This window comes from Excalfactoria chinensis, chromosome 1 (assembly GCF_039878825.1).
Source record: "Excalfactoria chinensis isolate bCotChi1 chromosome 1, bCotChi1.hap2, whole genome shotgun sequence".
Classification (NCBI taxonomy): Eukaryota; Metazoa; Chordata; class Aves; order Galliformes; family Phasianidae; genus Excalfactoria; species Excalfactoria chinensis.
The window spans coordinates 71,657,916-71,676,783 of NC_092825.1; the positions used below are offsets into that span (position 1 = coordinate 71,657,916).

Consider the following 18,868-nt stretch of genomic DNA (forward strand, 5'->3'; position numbering starts at 1 on the left):
ATATCCTGAGGAATCTAATCAAATGTCAAAGCTGGATTTAACTTTCAAATCGATCTTTGAGGTTGGTACAGATAAATTTTTCAGTTAAAAATCTATATTATTGCATGATATTCTGTGGCATTTCCCTGTGATTTTCCTGGGCTTGGCTGAAAGAGCAGGATATACAATCCACAATGCACTCATTCACAGCTCAATTTTTGGTACAATGGCAAATGTCTTTTCTTTCAATCCTATCTATGGGGAAGAAAAAAAAAAAAGAGAAAAAAAAAAAGAAAAAAAAACCCTGAAAACTTCTCCAAGCTGAAAGTACCTCCCTTTACGGGCAAAACATTAGGGAAGAAAATACACAGCCTGATTTTCCAACCATAGTGAAATTTAGAAAGCAATTTAAGAAATTCAGTCATAGGTGCAGGTAAACTCTGTTGGGAATTCAAACTAAAAATAAATAAATAAATAAATAAAATAAAAGAACTCTTGTAATGGAATAATCATAGAAACCTAGAATCATTTGAGTTGGAAGCAACCCTTAAAGGTCATCTAGGTCAACTTCCCTACAATAAAAAAAACACATCTACAGCTAGATCAGGTTGCTCAGAGCCCTATCCAGTTTGATCTTGAATGTCTCCAGGGACAGGGTGTGCACCACATCTCCAAGCAACCTATTCTAGTGTGTCAATACCCTTACCACAAAAAACTTTTTCCTTACATCCAATCTAATTATCTTGTTTTAGTTTGAAACCATTCCACCCTGTCCAGTTAAAATAGACCTTGATAAAGTGTCTGTTTCCTTCTTTTCTTATACTCCTCCTTTAGGTACTCGAAGGCTGATATCAGGTCACCTCAGAGCTTTCTCTTTTCCAGCCTGAACAGCCCCAGCTCTTTCAGCCTGTCCTCAAAGGAGAGGTGTTCCATTCCTTGGACCATTTTTGTGCTCCTCCTCTGGTTACAAACCTATTTTTCATGTCTGCAGCGGAAGTAATGGTTGCTGTGACTGTTGTTCATAGCAGGAAACAGGCCAACTCTGCAGTGCTCAACAAGGCACCCTGCCAAGGCCACTTGCTTCTGCTGCATCACTCCCAGAGCAATATGCTGCACAGCACAAGAAACACTTCTACAATAAGGTACATTGCTGGACTACCAAGTGCCAGGGGACTGCTGAAACAGACAGAAGGAATAAGAGGTGATTATGTTCCCTACTGTGTGATAGACAATCTTCAAAGTGACTTAAAGATGATTCATAAATATTAAGACTCTTGATACCTTAATATAAGAACTACTATGTAGATGTAAAAGCCATTATCATTGATCCAGCTGACTGAATGCTACTCTTACCGTTACACTGAAAACTCAGCTACTTATTAACCTTACCCTTCTTTCCTCAGCTCTCTATTACATACATACTTTGCAGAAATCTTTCAAATATCTTTATTTCCCCATGCTTGTTTTTCAATGCTATCTAACTCAGCATGAAAAAAAAAAAAAGAAAGAAAAAATCAAGAACTACAACTGTTTGTTAGTAGTTTAGACCAAATTAGAAATGAAAGATAAGAAAGCATGAAGTAAAAAACAGATTTTGCAAGATTAAAGAATTAAGCTACGTTTGGCTAATATTACATACGAAATCCAAATACCTGAATAAGCACACCAGCAACCTTTATACCGTTAAAAGAACTATCTTCTAAATATTGTTGTTTAAGCACATATCTTGATTACTTGTTTTTATATTTCCCCCAAAAATGTCATAAAACTCTTGGGAAACGTTCACACTTTGTTTTATGGTGTGTAGGACTCCCCAACTAAGCTCAGTATCTTTCCAAGTTAAAAGTTCACAAAAGCAACTTTCCCTTTCCTCTCAACTATTGCCCTTCACAGCACAATGTTAAAAAAAAAAAAAAAAGGCAATTCCAAACAAGTGCAACTGGAACTGTTATTATTTCAGTCATCTTAAATTTTACTAGTTTAGCTATTCAGATAGCAAAGAATTTTAGTGTATGTTTTATATATTTCAATGAAGGTAAAATGTTACTTAGGCAGTCCTTCATCAACCAACAGTTCTTAAAATCTGCTTCTCTTCAGATAAGGTACGTCTGTGGAGAATGTTTCAGCCAAGCCCCATGAGTGAGAAGAAAAAGAGCATTCTACTCTGAAAGAGAAAACAACCACTGAATGAATTTTGTCTCTTTCTTAGATTATTCTCTATAGGCTTCCTTCACTCCAGTTCACTCCCAGAATCACCAAGGTTGGAAGACACCTCCAAGATCATCTGATTCAAACATCTACTTGCAACCAGTATTTCCCACTAAACCATGTCCCTCAGTACATCTAAATGTTTCTTGATTATCTCCAGGGATGGTGACTCAACCACCTCCCTGGACACTGGTATTCCAGTGCCTGACCACTCTTCCAGAGAATAATTTTTCCTAATATGTGACCTGAACCTCTCCTGGTGCAACCCGAGGCTATTCCCTCTAGTCCTACTGCTAGTAATGCAGAAGAGGCCGATCCCCACCTCACCACAACCTCCTTTCAGGTAGTTGTATAGAATGATAAGGTCTACCTCTGAGCCACTACTCCAGACTGAACAATCCCAGTTCCTGCAGCTACTTCTCATAAGACTTATACTCCAGACCTCTAAACAGCTTTGCTGTGCTTCTCTGGACCCTGGTCCAGGCCCTTAGTGTCTTTATTGCAGTGCAGGGCCCAAAACTGAACAGAGTATTCAAGATGCAGCCTCATCAGAGCTGAACACAGACGGATGATCACTTCCCTGCTCCCACTAGCAATGCTATTTCTGATACCAGCCAGGATGCCATTGGCCTTCTCGGCTATCTGGGCACACTGCTGGCTCCTGTTCAGCTGAGCACTGACCAACATTCCCACATCCATTTCTTCAACACTGTCTTCCAGCAATTCTGCTCAAACCTGTAGCACCGCCTAGGGTTGTTGTGGCCGAAGTGCAGGACCCAGCATTTAGCCATGTTGAACCCCATCCAACTTGGCTCAGATCAGCAATCCAGACTGTCCAGATCCCTCTGTACGACCTTCCTACTCCCAGGCAGATAACACTTCCTCCCAGTTCGTTGCCACCTGCAAAATTACTGAGGGTAGAAGTCACCCATAAGAGTATGAAACAGGAAGGCCCAAATACTGACCCCTGGGGAACACCGTTTATAACCGGGTGCCAGCTGGATTTAACACATTCACCACCCACTACTGTTCACAAGCTCTGAACTTTCTGGATCTGAATTCTCCAAGCCTGTGGATACCACTACATTAGCAAACAAATATGAATTTGAAAATTACACATTTTAACAGGACTTAAGATGCATGTCTGAAAATGTCACACTAAAATTGATAAATTGCCTACTACTTATTTCAAAAATCAACACAGGAACTGCTAAACTAGACTAGGCTATGAGCAATCTAATTTAATAACCTAGTGTTTTCCTTACAGCAGTAAATAGCAAATGCTTCAAAGGAACACACCAAACAAACAAGAACGAAACAAAATGATATTGATACTATCAAATATCCTTCCCATAAGTGAATTTGTGTTTTAAAGTATGCTTTGAATGTTTAATTATGTTCATCTAAATATGACACATTGTCTAAAAGAACAGACTAATTCCTCTGCTCTGTACATCAGATGTAGCAATTCTGTTACTACAAAATGCATAAGGCTATTTCCAGCAGAAAACTGTTAATCAGCTGAGCAGAGTTGTTAGTGTTTGACTGCATTAGTCCATTCAACTTCCACAAATGCCAAATCCTAAAAAAGAGTAGAGTATTGGGATAGATGAACTTACATAAGGCAAGAAAGGAAGCCCAAAGACAAGTCAAGCAACACCAGCAAGACTTAAAGAGACTGCTGAATGGAGCAGAATTATCATTACACTAGTTTAGAATTTTGTTTTTAAAAGACTTAGGCTATGGCTGTATCATATTCTGAGCCAGTCTAAATCACAACAGCTGCAACATCACCATCCTCTTCTGCCCATTTGTGTACTTTTGCCCCGTTCCTGTGCAATACTGCTGTGTATTTGAGTCACTAACCATTTCAGAAGGTTCAGCCCACCAAATAAAAACATCCATTGTTTTATGCAGCTGATACTTTCCACTGAGTTCCTGCCTTAGAGATATGTAAAGGAAGTAAAACCGCACAATTTGAGTAAGCTAGCAAGGTGAAACACTTACTAAGATCACTTTTGAAAGCATCTATGGTTCCGTCCTATTTGTTTAACTTAAGCTCATTTGCAATCTACCTTTTTGATAACAGTTTAATGTTTCCTTCTGAACACAACGGAGAAGCTAATTCTACTCTTCTTAACTTGCATATACAATCATTTTTGGATTCATGCTGTACTGAGGCACCTCACATGCAGATGCAAAGGTCTGTACAGATCTCCAGAAGACTCAGAGACCCTGGTGTTAAAGGTTCATCATGTTTTCAGTAGAAGTAGAGCAGGGAGGTGCTAGAGATGCTGGGAAATCCCAGCTTTTATCTGCAGAAGCAACCAGCAGAGCATGCTAGACCTGCACTGCTGACCTGTCTGAGTATCCACACAGTAAAGCAGTGATTGAGTCGTTACTGCTATGATTGCTTACTGCATTGGATAGATGATAAATCTTCATTTTCTGACAAACTGATTCTGGAAGAGTCACAAAGTTGCTGAAGTTTTACAGACTTTTGGCGCTGGCCTTCAGTGATATTAACAATAACAAACTCTACTGCTTAGGCATATGCTACTGAATTAATACAAGTACCAGGCTTTAGTCTCAGCACATGTCCCGCCGTTCTACTAACACTTCATAAGTTAAGAAGTGTATTTACCACAATCCCTCTAAGAAGCAAGTCATTTCAAGCTTATTAAAGCACTATGCTTTGATCTCTTTATCCATTATTCCAACAATCAGCAAGACTACACATATCACTGATGATTATTTCAAAAAATAAGACATGCTGAAATTTTAAACTGCACCCTTCCATTTTCAACTTGCCTTTGTAAAGTTAATATTCTTTTAACAATTAAGAAATAGTCTAGATTTAAAGGTCCAAATAACGGATGTGAGTATGTAAAAATCTATTACTTCATAGAATCACAGAAACATAGAATGGCTTGGGTTGGAAAGGACCCCAAGGATCATCAAGTTCCAATCCTCCTAACAAAGGCAGAGCCACCAACCTCCAGATCTGGTACTAGAATAGGGCCCCATCCAACCTGGTCTTGAACACCTCCAGGGACAGAACATTCACAACCTCTCTGGGCAGCTTGTTTCAGCACCTCACCACTCTCTGTAAAGAACTTACCCCTGACATCCAATCTAAACCTTCCCTCCTTAACCTTAAAAACATTCATCCTTGTCCTGTCACTATCTACTGAAGTAAAAAGTTGATTCTTCTCCTGTTTGTACTTCCCTTTAAAATACTGAAAAGCTCCAATGAGGTCTCCTTGCAGCCTTCTCTTCTCCAGACTGAAAAAAGCCAGCTCCCATCAGCTTGTCTTCATAAGGGAAGTGCTACACAGCTCTGATAATCTTCATGGCCCTCCTCTGGTCCCCCTGCAACAGCTCCACATCTTTCCTGCACCAGGAGCCCCAGACCCTGATGCAGTACTCTAGGTAGGGCCTCACAATGGCAGAGTAGAGAGGACTCCCTCTACATGTACTTATCCTCAAAGTCTGAGACCTCTACTGCCAGACTTTCAACACAAACAAGAAGAAAACTGGGAGCAAAAGCAGCTATTACCCACTGAAGATACAGTCTCCTCATGAGGTTGTTTGTGTTACGTAACATTTCTCTCAGTCTGGATCTCTCATAACAATAGGTAACAAAAAGTGTACAAAAAAGGATGCAGAATGCATCACCTTCTCAACTCTGTTACAAGACACCTTTTACTCTAGGTGTACTCTTTTACCAGTTTAATTAAGAAAATGAAACAAAACATCTGTATGTGTCTTCAAGCAGAAATCTGTATCTACAGTTGTAGACAAACACCGGGACAAAGAAAACTGGAAAATTAAGGGGTGCAATTTTTCATCTCTCTCAAGCAATAAGAAAAATCTCTACAAAAGCCAGTCCAGATCAAATATAGGGAAATTCCTGTCCACAGTTTTTCTGCATTTTCATCCTACTCCTTTTGAAAAAAGTTACTTACATAGTTTTGAATGAACACTTGAATGAAAATAATTTTTTCTGTATTCTCTTTCAAGTCATTTCTTTAATTTTTCCCATTCTTGTACTATATGCTTCTCAGCAACTCCAGCTTGCATACTTTATCTTTTCTTCTTGCATCATTACATGGAAAAGAGCAGAAAGGCCGACAGTTCATGCCTGACATATTTAATTCCCCCAAAACAGGCAGAAGACAGGAAATAAAAAACAATGCTGAAAAGCTGAAGGATCTATTATGAGTTTTAAAAGTCTGTAGCCACATTTCTGGATGGCCACCTTAACAGAACATACTGTCCAATGAACAGCATACTCTAGGCAAAAATATGCTCAGACTTCCTGACAAGTTTCTCTGATTTGAAGACATCCTGCAGAATTTCAAGTCTCTGATAAAACCCACAGACATTTCAGAATAGTAGATAAACTGACAAAAAGAACAATATTCAAATTAACAAGATGAATGTTTAGTAATGGAAGAATTAAAAATCCCATTTCCCCAAGCATTTCCATTTTATGCCTGACTGATTCATGTTACAGTACAAAAGCTGACCAAAGTTCTTCACCCAAGCCAAATTAAGATTTATCTCCTATAAAGATTCCTCAAGGAACAAGGCATACAATAATGTGGCAACCTCTTCTTCACAACTGAATACCTGCATATTTTCTTCCTACACAGAATAATACTAACACAACCCGCAGGAACGTGACTCCTTCCTCCCTCCCCTGAGTGATACATGGTGAAGAGGAATGGAGGAGGTATGGATGCAACATCACTTGCATTCTCCTTCCTGTAGGAAATCCAAACTAAAAAACTATAAAAACACAGCATTAGACAGTTCGACGATGGCCTTAATTTACTACCTATAACATATATACTACCTATAACATAAGCTCATTATCTAAAAGAATCATATTATTTAATGCTTTTAGCACACCTTGACGTTTTGCTATTCATTTTTAATTGCCTCAGAAGAAATAAGCTAATAGTAAAATATAAGTGTTAAAATTTAGTTTAAAATACTGGAAGTTGAAAAAACGGTTCAAATTATCCTGAGGCGCAGACTGTATATTTCACTGTCTTTTTCTAAATACACACCTGCAAAGTAGCATGCTCAATTATGTCACATTATTACTTCTAGTTCCCTAACGATTTGTAATGAGCTGAAAATCCCTTTTATTTCAAATGTGACTGGTACCTTGGAGCCAGAACATAAAATAAAAAAAATAAAACTCAGAAATTTTGTCTTAATTTGAAAATCTTATAGTCCTTATCCAGGAATTAATAAGCTAAAGCAAACCTTTTATCTGTTCTATGAAGGAAAGGCAAATGTACTTCTAAAGCAAATAGGTAAAGTTGATATATTTGATTAGCACAATTAATGCTGAAGAATATGGTATCTTGTGCATCTGCATTATTTAGATGACACACAGGTAGTCTGGCATACACAGAATTCATTAATAAAAAATACATATTCCATTTTACAATCTTGTTGTAAGTAGCCTTTCAGCACATTCCCAGCCTTAGCTTATCCTCACCAAGATTCCCGTCCTCAACTGTCAGCACCACTTCATCCATAAGCAAGGCCCGGAAATCCAGCTCTTCTTCACAGCACTTGGCCTTCAATGCTCTCAGGATCTCCTGCTGAGGGTAATCTTCTCTGATGCGACGGTCTGTTAAGAACCACAATCTGGGAGCAACTGAACTGCACATCTTGGACTTCTCTTGCAACCTTCAAGGTTTCTTTTCAATGGAACTTCTAGATGGTGGAGAAGATGAGACTGTTAGAGTACACAGGCTCCTATGTTCATGTTCCCCACTGTCCTGAGTTCTACTGCCTTTGTACAAGTCAGCTCTTTTCAAAAGACCTGCAACCTCCAAGTGGGAAAGCAACGTGTATGCCTAATCTGTAATTCAAGTAACAACAGAAATAAATCCATTTACATTCAGTGCTACTTACTAAGTGCTAGTCTCAGCTCCTACCCTAGTTTCATCCATAGGAAATATAAATTTAACATAATTACTGGTAGCAGCAGAACCATTCATTTTTCCTGACTGTACTAAGAGGCATGAAAACATTCTGAATGGCCATCTTTGAAGGTGACAATTCCATCTTTTAGAGCTATTTACAGTTGTAAGGAAGCACTTGGGCAATTCCTTAAGTACCATTAAAACACCTGTGACAGAATAGATATATCCCTTTATAGTATACAGAAGACAGATTACACCAAATCTTTATAATAGGAAAATATCCCAGACAAAAGTGCATTAAAACAGAATCTTCCATAGTATTATTTAAAGACTGATTCAGTCTTACAAATACTTCACATCTACTGAGAAATATTTGATATCATCCAAAACATTAGTGGAGAGCCAATGGAACAAGGAGCATCAATATATTGTTGAGAATATTAAATACGAATATACACAGCCTACAGAAAATTAAAGATACTATCTACAAAAGGGAAAATAACCTTTATACATAAACGGCAATTACAAATTTAACACCAAATATAGAAAGAATGCTTCAAATTAAAGAACTTCAATGATGTTAGAAGTGATAAGAGCAAGGTAGTGCTTCTCTTGATTTGAACAGAGGACCTGGATTGCTTTTTTTTTTTACTACATTTGAAAATATTTTAAGAGTCGTAAAACAACTAAAGGAATACAAATGGAACAAAATAGAACAAAAATAAATAAATAAATAGATAAATAAATAAAAACACGCAATTGTCTGTATTAAGCATGCAAACAATTACAACAAAACAACCACCAGGAAGCAGCATAGCATGGAGAAAAAGAATTCTGGAGAAAATCAGAGCTGTTTTCTGCCACACATTTTAAATCTTCCTGTTAAATGAAGAGATAAAAAACACTGTTTTCACCAATACAGTTTGCCTGAATTGAACTGTGGGACCAAACCAGGCAGTTTGCCTGGTAGTCCTAATGACAGAACATGGTATCAGGAGATACAAGTGCAGACAAGACCTCAGGTGTACAAATACCTTCACTTTTCAAAGAATTTCCATTAGGTATTTTATTTTTTCTGTTATTCACGCATGAAGCCTCTGCAGCAGGTTTTGAGGATAAAGGGTAATTTGGCAATCACAAGAACAAACTGATTTGTTTTTAAATTCAAAAATTCATTCTTTTTCTCTACTAATAAACCTATTTCTTAAATAACAACAAAGAAAAAAAGAAGTTTTAAGTGGTCACTTTTATTCCTAATACCAAGAGCCATAATGGCAAAAAGCAATCTCTGAAAACTCCACAACTAGTTTTCCATTGCTTTGTTGAATTAGAAAGAAAAATAAATCCAAGGACTAAAGCTCTTCCTACTAATACACTGAAAGAAAGCAGAAACTAGACAAAAGGCAAGATGCTCAAACAACAACAGGATAAGGAATATTTACTCCTTCTCCGGAAAAGGGCACAAGAGAGAATAGACTGCAAAGCATATCTTTTCTATCAGTTTTTATTTTTTTTCCCCTTCAAAGCAGCTGAAAGTGAAAAATGCAAGATGAGGGTTGGGCTAGCAGCAGCAGACTACTGACAGATCCTGCCTCACTTTTGGCTTTCTCAACAATGGATTTCTTCGTATGCTGGTAGTTTACAGAAAACTTTCTGGCACTACATCCTTAGGGGGAGGAGGAGGAATGGAGAGAGGGAGAGATGGAGAGAAGGAACAGAGTGAAGAGAAGAGATAGAGGGAGAGGAGGCACAGAGCAAGGGAGGGAGAGGAGGGAGAGAAATAAATGAATAAGGGAAGGGAGGGCAATCATGAGTAGAAATCAAGGAGGGTGGGAGGTAGGGTGAGTGTAAAAGGAATATGGTGATGGCAGGCAAGAGAGGAAAAGGGGAAGGGCAAACAGGAGGGAGTGTGAGAAAAAAGGGGGAAGAGAAAGAAAGAAAAAAAGAGAGGGAAAGGAAAACGGGGGGGAGGGAGGTAGAGAGAGGAAATTGGGGGTGCGGGAGGGAGGCTGGGGAGGAAAAAGAGGAGAGAGGCTGGACAGTGTAAGCAGGGAGGAAGGCTGGACGCAAGCAAAATACAAGGAAGACAGGAGGGAGGATGGGTGAGAGTGGATAACAGGGAGGATGGGCGGGAGGAAGAGAGGAAAACAGGGAGGGCATGCAAGAGAGAGAGGGGAAAAAAGGAGAGAGTAGGTGGGCAAGCAAAAAGGGGTGGGCAGGTGAGAGCCAGAGTGGGGGGGAAAAAAAAAAGAGCTGGAGGGAGGGAAGAAGGACAACATGGAGAGAGAAATGGAGAAAAAGGGGGAGAGTGGGAGGGAGAAAAAACATGAGGGCAAAAGGGAGAAAGAGACAAAAAATATGAGGGAGCAAGGGAAAGGAATGGCAGAAGCAAGAGAGAGGGAGGGAACAAGGGAGAGTGAGACAAGAAACACAAGGGAGCGAGGAAGAAACAAAACACAAGAGAGGAAGGGAGTGAGGGAGAGAGAGGTTAGGGAGGGAGAGAAAGAAAGAGACAAAAATTATGAGGGAGGGGGGTAACAACACAGGAGGCAAAGGCAAGTGAGGTAAGGGAGAGAGGGGGCAAGGAAAGCCAGAAGAAAGGGAGAGAGGAAGCAAGGGGCAGAGAGAAACCATGAGGAGTTTGAGGAAAGGCAGAAGCAAGAGCAGGAGGACAAGGAAAGGAAGGAATGAGATGAAAAACAGCATATGCCTGTCTTTCCTTCAAGTACTTTTTTAGAGGAGCTACAGCATCATAAGAATTATCCAGGTATCTTAACTATACTGTTAAACAACCAAGTCAGTCCAAAAATGCCTTGGATTTGTATTTATCGCTCTCCTAACACTCTGTCTTACTTCTTCTGAATCTTAGGAAGTTTAAAAAATGTACATGTTAAGTCTCATATTTCATCGTAAGGTAGGTAGGAAGCAACCTTAAGCTTGCAGATAAAGATTAAGAAATTCACTTTAAAGCAAACTCTAAGACTGGCCAAAGCAGAAACAAGTAATCCTAAATATAGAATCCTCTTAACCAACACCGTTTTTTTTCCACTAGAATAAATATCCTCATCACTCATAGGAACACAATTTAAGAGTGGTCTCTATCTACCAATTTCAGCCTGTCCTTATAATCTCTACCTTGATTTTGTAGAATTCTCATGGAACACATAATCTTTAATTTACACTACTCAGTGAAACCTCATAAAAATCCCTCCCACATTTTTAAGAAAATGGTCTATAAGAAGAAAGCTTGCCTTACAGTCAGATGCACAAGAACATTATGCTCTTGATCTGGATATGGTGTCCAGTATGTTTTGCACAAAAACCAACTCTGACTATTTCAATCTAAAAGCCACAGCCTGATACTGGGCATGCATGAAATATTTTCTAATCCATGCAAACATCAACTGCAAAGTAAGCATAGTACACATAAAGGGAAGAGTAGATGCTTACATGTCTTCTACAACATGAACAGTTCAAATTCTTTTACCTTTCAGTAACTAATGGATTTAAAAAAAAAAAAAATGAAAAGCAACAAAAGAAAGAAATAGACTTAACTGCATAAAAGAGATTATAAGTAAAACAGTGGCATCTAAGCTCTACAACAGAAAGCAAACTCAGACTAGCCAAGCTGTCACTGCTGCATCCACTTCAAAGAGATGTTGAGTGGAACAGATTTATGAAGAGAACTGATGGAACCTCAACTTTGAGCTGTGGAATTGCTTAAGCTAAGTTCATTTTGGCATTCGCATAGCAGTTTCCTTCCTTGCCTATCATATGCAAACTTATTTCCTCCTGTTTTCCTTGAATCTGTAATACACCTTTGACAGATGCTGTAACAAATGTAGTCACTGTGCTTCTTTTCTACTTTACATCATAGCAGCATATGTTGTACCGGCATGGCAAGGAATTCATTCAATCATATCAGCTGTCCAGACAGACCTGGAAAACTGAAAACCACCCTATTCCCCTTGAAGGAGTCTCTTCTTAACATAGACATATTTAAGACCTGTCTCCAGGAATTAGAGATTTGGTCTCCCTTGTCCTACCTGCAACATCAAAAACCTAAAGGAGAAAAAAATCGACTAGTTTCTCTTTGATCATGATGTTTTCTCCCCAAAGGTGAAACAAGGAATCCACTGTTAGGATATACTAACTTATTCACGCATTATCGATAAATATGTGATGTTTGAGGTATCACAGATAAAAAAAGATTGTCCCATGTCCTTTCTATTCAAAATGCAAATAATCAATACTTTTCATAAACTTTGGTTGTTTCTTCCCTATGGAAATTACAAATGGAATTTCAGATGTTTGGCAGCATTAGAAATCGATGCTATTTAGTACTATATATCTCAACTACTTAACTTGTAATCTGATGTAGACCGTTGTCACAGTGATCTGACAAACAAGTTATTGGAACAATTATTATCATCATCCCCCCCCCAAAATCACCTCTTTTTTAGTCCTTGTCTGAGACCCTAGGCTTCAGTTACAGCTTAGCACTGTTCAGCTAACAGATTATGGGTCTCAACAGTTAGAAAGGTAAAACTTAGTTTTAGCCTACCACTAGGCATACCTAATCACTACATCTTAGATCAAAATCCACATCTCAAGGAAGATAAGAAGGTAAGAGCAAAAAGTGACAGTCATGATTGCCATGGGAAATAAAGCAAAAGGAAAAAATTAACTCCAAGCACTAATCTCACCATGAACAGCGTAGTATCACATTTATCATTAATGCACATGCCTCAGTGTTTCTTCTTCCTACAGAACAGTATAATTTGAGCTGGAAAAGGGAATTTTGTTTTACTTTTTATCATGAATAAGCTAAGACTTGAAATTATACACATACTTCTGACAAACCAGTTTTCTCTACCATTACAATAGTTTCTAGAATGCTGTTTAGGAGGCTACACCTTAAGACTATGAAGGCATAAAAATATTCAATAGAGAGACCTAAGTTATATTAATGGTGGAAACTCAAGGCAGAATTGCAATGGAAAAGTTAGATACAACTAAGACTATTTCGAAAGTAATGCCTCTTATTTTATTAGGTTGGCCCACAAAAGTGTCAATTTCTGACACTGTTCCTCCATGGTGATGCTTAAGGACAACCTCAAGGAAAATTCCTATTTTGCCTACCAGAGACTAGTTTTCATAAAAATGCCACATAATTGTTTGAGCGTCTTTGGAAAGAACAGATCTCTAAAAGTGAAAGATTTTAAAAGCTAGCATATTTATTTAAAAGCATTTTATATAATAAATTGAGCAGCTGCAGTGCAACTCATCAAGTCCTGATGCATCATCATCCACCCTTTGAACATACACCCTAGAATTTAAAGTCACTGCAAGCAGGTAAACCTCAAACACACCTCCCTGAAAGCACAGCCTGATATTCACCTTCCTTCCCATGCCAGATTTGTAGACTGCAAGAGTCAGGGTATATGGAAATGTATTAATCACACTTATTCTTTTCCAGTACTCCCATTGACTGGCAAATGTATTCCTAATGGTGGCGCTCACCTGCTCTTCCCTACCTTTGCACTGAGTAATGTTAAAGATGCTAGTATAGCAATCCTTCCAGGCACAACTGCCTATAAAATGTGGGCATGCACACCACCAGCCCTTCCTCACATATATTCATGCTTACAAGTAGGTGGTAACACTCCTCATTCACACACCCTAGGTCCTAACCTCCAAGGAATAATCTGCCCCCTTCCCAATCTACCCCACAAGGCAACATCTGCCAGTTGACAGTCATCAAGAACAGCTACCTCTCCACTTCAATCTTAGCATTTTTTCTTTTTTTTTTTCTACAATGGACTCACATATTTTTCACCCCCCTCCACCGTGTGCACGCCCATGCAAATAAAACATCAATTTCCTCCCACATCAGCTATTCTTCTGAAAGAGAGGTTCTTCCATCTCTGTCCAGGTTCCCCTGCATTGTGGTACCACACACTTCTCTCCTCCTGATCTATGTATGCAAGCCTGTACTCCTTCCTCCCTTCCCCCACCCTACTCTCAGTCTGTGCATGCTTCTCCTACTGCCTGTGGTGGGGGAAGGGAGACATGCACTGCATCAATGAATGGACTGAAAAGACTTACCCGAAATTGAGTGAGGAAGGAGCAGAAGACAAAAAGAGATGCCAAAAGATAGGCGGGTGCTTCCTTCAGTGTGCCAAGTGCTTCTTGAGTCTTGGCTCCTTTAACGCAGTCACGTGTCTCTGTAAGCACCCCTTTTCCTGAATCCCCTATTACTCAAAAAGGGAGGGCAAGAAGCCTCCCGGATGCCTCTCTACACTGCACTCCAGATATACTAATAAAGCTCCCACAGTAAGCAAGGAATAACGTTCTCCTGGTACTATAACTAGACAATGTCTAGATGATGCCTTAAGGACTAAGGTAGATTTCTGTGGGGGAGAGAGAGGGCCTAAATTCCCAACCTGTACTCCCCTGTGGGAAAGAGGAAAAAGAACACCGGTGGAAAGCAGTAGTTCTGTATGTAATCCTTGCGTCTCAACTTGCTCAGAACTAAATCTCTAAATTAATCTAAAGACACCAACACCTAGGGAAGAAAAAGAAAGATCCCTATTAGACATAAACAAACATACAAAGACATACAGTAAACAAATTTCAAAGGAAGAAAAGGCATTATGCAAGACAATAAGCAGAACCAAAAGAGAAAGATCCGATTAACCACTTAGGCAAAATATGCAACTTCAAAAGATTTCCAGAAATACAATATCACATACACCCATTTTAAGAGGGAAGGAAAAAAAAGATACAACTTAAGCAGTATGTTCATTCACTGAGAAATGTGTTCTTAAAGATAAACCTGTATCTACACATAAAACAGGAAGAATTGTTTTAAAAATCTACGAAAAGCATCCATGCTTATTTGTGGGACTCTTTAAACACTCCCCCCCACCAAGAGCATTTAGAATTCAAATATGAAGACTGCAGAAAAGTATATTACAGGGCAGAAACATAATCCTACACATTAAAAGTCCCTTTCCAACAGTCCCTTATAAGTAGAGAAACAAAAAAAAAAAAAAAAAAAGAATTTAGAAGCTTGTTTTAATCACTGAGTTAATTAAAGCATAACAACTACATGCTTTTAAGATGGATATCCTGGTAGATCCTAAGCCGTCAAACCACCAACATTAAATTAGTTCTTTAAACGTGGGGGTGGGGAGGGGAGGGAAGGAGGGGAACATTAAAAAAGATAAGAAACCTAGTTGTAAAGATTTCATTCTAAGTCTCAATAACAGACACACATTCGCTCCCATCTAAATCACGTGAAAAGCTGTCCCCAACAAACGCAGCTTTTCGCATTCAGGCACACGGGAGCGATTTTTTGCCCCACCTCAGTGGCTGCTTATACACACTAGCGCGTGTGAACGCACAAGGCGCGCAAGAGAGGGTGCGCAAGCACGGAGAGGAAGGCAAGACGCGAGCAGACCTACCCCAACACGTACGCGCCGAGCACGATCCGACCACAGAAAACGCGGGGTGCGGGACCCTCGCCGCCTTACGGAGGGGAAGAGGGAAGCACGAGGTGCAGCCACGCACCTCGCATAGAAAGACCCCGCTTTTCTCCAAGGAACGGCGTCGTGAAGCCACCAAGCCGGTGCCTCAGCTGGCCTGCTCGCCGAGGGCGCGGTGGAAAGGCGCGGGCAGCTCGCAGCGCTGCCCGGCACAGCGCCCCAGGATGCACAATCACTACAGGCACTACGCTACGCAAGGCGGCAAGGCGGAACGATCCCAACCCCCAGGCACAGAGGACCCCCACCCCCGGGCTCATATCCACTCAGCCCGGCATCTCACCCACCCCGTGTGCTGCAGAGCTCGAGCTCACGCGGCCCGCACGCCCCTCCGACGCCCGCTTCAGCGCCGCCCGCAGGACCGAACCGAGGCCTGGGCAGGCGGCGGCGCGATGAGGACTGCAGAGAGACTCGCCCCTTTCCTCCCCCTCCTCGCGGACAGCAGTCACTCAGAGGCGCGGTCCTAAAGGGGAGTGGGCTCAGCCTCCGCCTTCTCCCTCCTCGGCCTCCCTCCTCCCCGCGGCTGGGGAGAGAGGACGGCCCGAGACGGCTATTCCCCGCGCCTCCAACCCCCGCGGTCACTGCTCCAGCCAGAGAGCGGGCTCCGCCGACTCCCGTACTCTCTCCGGCCACCCGACTGACGGATGAATTGAAGCGGCGGCGGCGCTAGCGGCCGCCTATGGCCGGGACGAGCGCGGAGAAGAGGGCGAGGCGGAGCGACGGGAGGAGGCGGGAGCAGCAGGAAGCAGCAGGAAGGCAGGCCGCGCGCTCCCGCTGATCACCACGCGCGCACCCCACAGGCGCAACGGCCGCCACTGCGGTTGCCGCACCCACACGGCCCGGCCGTCGCCCCGCCCCGTCGAAGGGCACGCCTGCGGCGATTCTCACCGCCCCCCGGCTTCCGCGGCCTAGCGACAGCCACCTCCAGGTGGCGGTGGCGGCTTCCCCTTCGTTACGCTTACATCTATCCCGGGCCAGATATGCGGTCAAAAAGCGCGCTCGCAGCGTTGCATTCCGGGCCTGAGGCGGTAGCGGCGCGGCTCTGCCCAGCCTCTCCCGCAGCTATGCGAGGTACTTCTAGCCAGGCTGCTGAGTTCCACAGCTCCAGCTGCTAGCTCCCACGGTGGACATGCCTCTATCACCTTGCCACTGCAGGGTACTTGGCAGCACGGTGCAGTTTAAGCAGCGAAGGTTAGGTGGCAGATATGACGACTGTCACGCTTTTCGCAGCTGCTGCTTCACATGGCACATAGAGCCAAAACCCCTGTCCTTCCTACGGCAGATAAACGTGTGACATATCCTACATGCTACTTGCCATACATCATTATGTTTGACATAACTAGTTTGTCACCTGGGCTGCATCATCCCATATTGCTATCATTTGTCTAAAAGAATAACTGCTGGCAACAAATTAGTATGACACATTCAGTGCATTAACCAACACCGTGTTTATTGGTTTCTGTAGCACACCTACTCAGCTTCCTCCATACCACACTACAAGACATATATTGTGTGCCCCCGGTGGTATAAGGTGCTGCTTGCAGCACCGGAGGGCCCGGGTTCGAATCCCCCCTGTGGTGCAAGTGGTAGAAGCACTGCTCTGCTACACAGAAGGGCTCGAATCCCGGGAGTTGGACTCGATGATCTCTAAGGTCCCTTCCAACTCGCACGATACTATGATACTATGATGATGATTAGTACATGCTGGGTACATTTCATGGTGTCAGCACGCTGCCCCAAAAATCCATGCCAGTCATGCTGACGCAGCATACCTGATGTATCAATGTCCCTTTCTCTTTCCTATCTCTGGAAGCTGCTGACTGCAGCCCCTTGCCCCCCACCAGGGTCAGCAAGAGCTGACTGTCAACACTCACACCCAGTTGAATTGATGCTCCACAATTCCTAGGATTTGACCACCCTCACATTAAAAATAATTATATTAAAAAAAGAAACAAACCACCTTTTAAATGAAGTTTCCTGTATTTCAGTTTGTGCACAATAAATAGACTACTCACTGAATACCACTGAGCAGTCTGTTTACACCTTTTGCACTCCTTCCCTTCGTGTATTTGTACACAGTGGTGAGATCCCCTGAGCCTCCTCCTCTCCTCCAGGCTGAGCAGCCCCACTTCTTGCAGAATTTGTGTGTATGAGATGCTCCAAGTCCTTATCTACCATATCTTAAGTGGACCCTTTGCTGGACCTGTTGAATATGTCCATGTGTCTCACACTGAGGAGCCTGATAATGGACAAAGTAATCCAGATGTGACTTCACTAGGCTTCAACACACAAACAAGACATATTCAACTTAATATCATGATCTTGTCCTGTAGGAAATTCTTATTCATCTAACTTAATAATTTCTGGATAAAACACATAACATCTGTGTCTAAGGAAAACAGCATATATATGTTGCTTAACATGTTACACTCTCAATTTTTCAAATATGGGGCATATCCACTTGTTCAAATGTGATGCTCCCTAACACTCATTCTAATAATCTAACAAGTAAACAACCTGCTCTCCTCTGCCTTCTAAGAATTAACCCTAACCACCTTAATTCTCCCAACTGAAAGGCAGACACTTACATACTCCATATCTCCCCAGTGTAATTTGTCTACACTTGATGCATCCAGAACTGTTTCAGACAGACCGTAAAACCTGCAGTTGCAGAAAAAAGACGTGCCATCCAAATCTCTTATGCAGCACCCTCTATCTTTAACTGACACAGTGGAATTGATTTCCACAGTACTGATGTATATATCCCTATTACAGAATGTCCTAAAATCTGATGCAATGTTCATTCAGTCATATCGCAGAATGACGTATCATAGTATCATACATTTCTATTTCGTTACACCTGCTGCAGTGTTACAACTGACAGTTAAAACTTATCAACACAAACATCACCGAGCATTTTTAAGACTGTTTACTGAAGGATATGTATGTTTGTTCATTTCCCTCTGCAAACATACTAGTTCTACTCCCCAAATCCCAGGCACGATTCAGGCAGCTCTTCTGAAAACTTTTTGCCTATTGAGTAGGCTATAGGAAGGGCTACTTCATGGATGACATTGGTGGCCAGCATCCCCCTTTACTCAGAACATCACCAGAAGCACTGCCTTCCTCTGTGCTTAAGTGGCTTGCCAATATTTCTTGCTCCTTAATAGTCAGTCTGTGGCT

General features: G+C 41.5%; 1 protein-coding gene across 3 annotated transcripts in view; it reads right to left on the minus strand.

The window, feature by feature from the left end:
* The window catches only part of RIMKLB (ribosomal modification protein rimK like family member B), a 33,626-nt gene extending 17,124 nt beyond the window's left edge, over window positions 1-16,502 (minus strand). The window contains exons 1-3 of one of the 3 annotated variants that reach the window (XM_072336232.1): window positions 15,973-16,502; window positions 14,247-14,706; window positions 7,706-7,926 (exon numbers count right to left, since the gene is read on the minus strand). In XM_072336232.1, the coding sequence (XP_072192333.1) occupies window positions 7,706-7,880 (175 nt within the window). In that variant the 5' untranslated portion in view covers window positions 7,881-7,926; window positions 14,247-14,706; window positions 15,973-16,502. Of the gene's footprint in view, window positions 1-7,705; window positions 7,927-14,246; window positions 14,707-15,607; window positions 15,911-15,972 lie in introns of those variants that run through there. The other 2 variants (XM_072336241.1, XM_072336251.1) reach the window with 2 other exon arrangements.
* Between the last annotated feature and the right edge of the window lie 2,366 nt (window positions 16,503-18,868).